The sequence below is a fragment of the Rhagoletis pomonella genome, unplaced genomic scaffold, assembly GCF_013731165.1.
Source record: "Rhagoletis pomonella isolate Grant_MI unplaced genomic scaffold, Rhpom_1.0 Rhpom_scaffold_00893, whole genome shotgun sequence".
NCBI lineage: Eukaryota > Metazoa > Arthropoda > Insecta > Diptera > Tephritidae > Rhagoletis > Rhagoletis pomonella.
The window spans coordinates 37,843-43,188 of NW_023459447.1; the positions used below are offsets into that span (position 1 = coordinate 37,843).

At 51.8% G+C, this 5,346-nt stretch overlaps 1 protein-coding gene across 1 annotated transcript; it reads left to right on the forward strand.

The window, feature by feature from the left end:
- Positions 1-4,437: 4,437 nt before the first annotated feature.
- On the forward strand, positions 4,438-5,134 carry LOC118751667 (the record flags this gene model as incomplete). The annotated part of the gene is made up of 1 exon (XM_036486479.1): positions 4,438-5,134. A coding segment is annotated over exon 1 (697 nt), but the record flags the coding sequence as incomplete, so codon positions are not given.
- Between the last annotated feature and the right edge of the window lie 212 nt (positions 5,135-5,346).

Sequence of the window (5,346 nt, forward strand, 5' to 3'; positions counted from 1 at the left end):
TACGAGCTATATCGCAAACTAGGTGCTCTTAAGGACGTTGAATGTGAGGTGCGGACTACTCAAGACAGGCTGCAATTGCTTCGGAATTAAATAATGGCGGAGCTGAAGTTAGATCACGAAAGAAGCGCAAGGTGTATAACACAAGAAGCAGAGAGGTGAAGTTTCAAGTCGGAGAAGTGGTATACCGCCGAAACTTCAAACCAAGTTCACAAGTCGATAGTTATAATGCGAAACTAGCACCAAAGCACTTGATATGCATTGTATTAAAGGTGATCGGTACTCAATGTACGAACTTGGGAACGTGAACGGAAAAAGAATCGGGGTATACCACGCTAAGGATATGTTTGTAGCTTGGCTCGAATGCCTTGGGATATGTGTCGTATGTTGTATGTTGCATGTTACGTGTTTTTTTTGATCATTGGTTAAATTTTTTTCCTATGTTAGTCCCTAGTTATATGATAAGCCAGTGATTTATACTTACCTGACCATTAGTTATTTATATATATTTTATGACTTGACCCCTCAGTGATTATACATTTGCATATTTATTTACGTAATTATTTATTATTGTGATTATTTTTATCATTTATATATTCCCTATTTATATATATTTTTCTTTTGTAGTCTTCTTATCTGTGATTTTTTTCTACTTGATCACATATTTTATAGCCTGTGATACTTTTACATAGTTATTTATATGCTGACTTTTTTATTTTTGCTATTTGTTAATTTATGCATGTATCCTCATGCTTGAGTATTTATTGATTTACCTACGAATCTGTGATTTAGATGTAAGTACTTAATATGCAGTATATAGTGTGAGGACTAAATGTTCAGTATGAAATTTAGCCCACACAAACATCTACAACATAAGCGGCACTACGACACCGCGCAACAGCCAGTCAAGCAACACAACTCATAGCAACACAACTCGTAGCAACACACGACAGCATCTTTGTGACCATGGCAACGAAACATCACACAGCAACATGTGGCTGCACGACCACGCAACATCAAGCACACAGCCCATAAAATACAGAGCACAGCCAGAAAACAGGCAGTCAGCACGGAGCTGTGGTCGCGAGCGAACGACTAAAATTGAAGGGAGCGATAGCTTGTGAGTGGTACACACACCACAAGACATCACCCCTCAAAGGTAGAAAAACCATATTTGATAGTGAGAACTACCGCTGAATGGAGCGATTGCTTGCGAGTGGTACACACACCGCAAGACATCACCACTCAGAGTAGTAATCATTAAAAACGGTTTCGATCGCTGCTCGCCACTGTCTACCGCGAAGCCGCGTACGAACGATCTCCGCTCGTCGCCGTCAGCAGCGCCACGTCAAGCGTGCCAGCAAGAGCGCTATCCGGCGCCGCCAACAGCGCACCCGCAAGAGCGCTACCCGTCGTCGTCAGCAGCGCCACGTCAAGCGCGCCAGCAAGAGCGCTATCCGGCGCCGCCAACAGCGCAACACCAAGCGCACCCGCAAGAGCGCTACCCGTCGCCGTCAGCAGCGCAACGACAGGCGTACCGAGGTTAGCAGCGCGCCACTCAACGGCGTCAACAGAGCGCTGCTCACCAGAATTGAAGCCACGCCACTACCGCCTAACGGGCCCTAACGGGACAGGAAGCCGTTACCCAGCCACTGCAAGTGACGCCACCAAATTTTGCCAAGTGTTATTTGTTATATGTTCTTTATAGAAATTAAGAAAATTAAATTAATAAAGTGCGATTTACCAGAGCCCCGAAACTACAAATTTATTGTAACGAACCCTGGACACGGCGAGTATACCCCAGCATTGTAGAAGAAGCGGCGGGGCTAATAAAACGCTTCGTTACAAATTGCGCCCGAGTCCGCATAGCGCGCCCATCGTGTTGGCTCGGAAGAAAAATGGTAAGTGGAGGTGGTGCGTGGATTATCGGCAACTAAACGCCCGATCAATACCCGACGCATACCCCTTACCCAGAATACAACAGATACTGGACAATTTACGGCGGGCTAAGTATATCAGCAGCCTAGACCTCAAAAACGGCTACTGGCAGATACCCCTGGAACCGAACAGTCGCCCGTTCACAGCCTTCACCGTGCCTGGGCGCGGACTATTTCAATGGCGTGTCATGCCGTTCGGCCTACACTCCGCACCAGCAACCCTTCAAAGAGCACTCGACCAGGTCATCGGCCCAGAAATGGAACCCCACGCTTTCGCCTACCTAGACGACATCATCGTCATAGGCTCCACCTTCGAGGAGCATGTACAAAACCTACGGGAAGTACTATCACGACTACAACGCGCAAATCTCCGCATCAACCCCGAGAAGTGCGACTTCTTCAAGAAGGAACTCCGATACTTGGGTCATGTGGTAAGTGAAAAGGGAATCCACACCGATCCCGAGAAGGTGGCCGCGATCCGAGAATTAAAACCACCGTCTAACGTGAAGGAAGTACGCCAATACCTCGGATAGCATCGTGGTACCGTCGCTTCATGCCCGATTTCGCCACGTTAAGCCAACCACTAACTGCACTCCAGAAAAAGGGGAAGCATTGGAAGTGGGGAGTCGAGCAACAAGAGGCCTTCGACACCCTCAAGCGGAAACTCACCGAGGCCCCCGTACTCGCCTGTCCGGATTTTAACGAGAAATTCACCCTACAGACGGACGCTAGTAACTTTGGCTTGGGAGCGGTATTGACACAAGAATTAGAAGGAGGCGAACGCGTAATATCTTATGCCAGCAGGAAATTGAGCAAAGCGGAGGTCAGCTACTCGCCCACAGAGAAGGAGTGTCTTGCCATTGTTTGGGGAATCCGGAAGATGAGGCCCTACCTAGAGGGATACAGGTTCAAGGTGATCACCGACCACATGTCGTTGAAGTGGCTGAACTCTATCGAGAGCCCTTCCGGCCGCATAGCGAGATGGGCCCTAGAACTACAACAGCATACATTCGATATAGAATATCGAAAAGAGAAGCTCAATCTAGTCGCGGACGCACTATCACGGCAACCACTGGAGACCCTCCGGCAAGCGATAACGACGGAACCACAATGCAAGTGGTGGCATAAGCGCGTGGGCGAAGTGCGCGCCAACCCGGAGAAATACGCTGACTATATGGTGCAGGACGGACAACTCTACCGCCATATCCCGTGCCGAAGCCAGGATGAGGAAGCAGTGCCCTGGAAGCTATGTGTACCAACCCCCCTTCGCCAACGAGTACTACAGGAGAACCACGATGTACCCAGCGCCGGCCACATGGGCATCCGACGGACAGTGGCGCGGGTCGCCAACCGATACTATTGGCCAGGTATGTTTCGTGACATCAGCCGCTACGTGCGCCAGTGTGATTCCTGCCAAAAATACAAGGAAGGACAACAGAAACCCGCGGGAAAAATGCTTTCACAGGTGGCCTCGGAGCCCTTTGCGACGGTCTGCACAGACTTCGTCGGACCCCTACCGCGATCTACACATAGCAACACCATGCTATTGGTATTCTTCGACCGCTTCAGCAAATGGGTGGAGTTAGTCCCAATGAGACGCGCCACGGCAGAAGGACTGCGCCGTGCATTCAGAGAACGAATCCTAGCTAGATTTGGCGTTCCGAAGATACTCATCTCGGACAATGGCTTCCAGTTCACCAGCACGCTGTGGCAACGCTACCTCCAAGAGATGGGAATACGACAACAGTTTACCGCGCCATACACTCCCCAGGAGAACCCAACGGAACGCGCTAACCGAACGGTCAAGCGAATAATAGCTCGGCTCACCAGATCGCAACACCAGCGATGGGATGACCTCCTCCCCGAAATCGAGCTAGCCATCAATACCAGCGTCACCGCCTCTACGGGGTACAGCCCAGCTTTTCTCGCCCAAGGGCGTGAGCCACGACTACCTGGAGCGCTCTTTGACGAGGTCAACATCGGGACAAGCACTTTTCCCCCTACTGCCGAGGAGAAGTCCAGTAGGATGCAGGAGGCATTCAGGATTGTCCGGCAAAATATTTAGAGAGCGGCGACGGATCAGGCCCGCCACTACAACCTCAGACAGCGAAAATGGACTCCTAGGGTTGGCAAACTAGTTCTCGTCAAGGAACACCATCTATCTAAGGCCGCGGACGGATTCGCAGCGAAATTGGCACCCAAATATGACGGCCCCTACAAAATCCTGAGGTACATATCACCGGTGATCGTCCAGTTATGCAAGACCGATGGAGGAAGGCAAAAGACGGCCAATATCACGGAATTAAAGACGTATCATACCAGCGAGGCCATATAGACACAAGGATACACAAAAAAAAAGGGAACAACCACACACACATTAATTAACCAACTTTAATTCGATACATCATTTCAAGCGCCATCCAACCGCGAACCACCGGAGAGCGAACATCAGGATTTCGGAAGTTACAAGAAAAAATAGAAATAAAAACAAGCAGACATCAAAATGGAAGCCAGCAACAAGTGGGCGAACTGCGTCAAACGCATACGCGAGCGCATAAAGGAGGAGGAAGCGAAACGTCCTCGCACCCAAGTACTGGGGTCACAGCCCACTACCGGCATACGAAACGCCGCGACGGCACGCGCCGACGCAGCCGACGCCGCCGCGAGACACACGCAGCTTACGGACAGCACCACCGCGCGCCGCGCCGCAGCCATAAGGGCAGTCAACGCCCACGCCGCAGTCGGGACGACACGCGTCGCCACCATCCACGACGCCGCAGCGCACATGATTAGTGTGCAAACTAGACAGCGGATATCCGCTGCCCCTACTGCAGTCGCTGCACCCAGCAGCGTCATTAACACGTCCTACTACGCCACCACGGCAGGATCCGCCGTACACGTCGCCGTCAGCACTACGCGCGCTCGAACGGCGCCGACGGCCGCCACACGCCCGACCGTCACGCACACAACAACCGCACATATGGCAGCTCGACGAGCCGTCCACTCCCAACAAGTCGCCGGACGCACCGCCGCCTGGGCAGAGGCCGCCGCAAGGGCGCACCCCATCAAGTGTACCGAAATAACGCCCGAGTGCATTCTCGACAGGGTAACGGCCGATACGCGCAACGCCTTGATAGTCGCAGCAGAGCGAACCAGCAGTACCGAAGAGAGTTCCACGGGTAGTAACTCAACAGAATGTGGTAGGTCAAGCGAAAGTACGACCAGTTCAAGCGCCAGCTCGGACGACTCGAGCGAGGGGCGAGTTGACCCGCCGACCACTCCGGCCAAATACCCGCGAGGCGAACACCATCGCCGCCCATCCAACTCTCATCAGGGGAAGAGACAACGCCGCGGGAGGAGCAAGGGCCAGTACTAGCATACCCGCCAGGGCCAGGCAGCATCGCAATATACC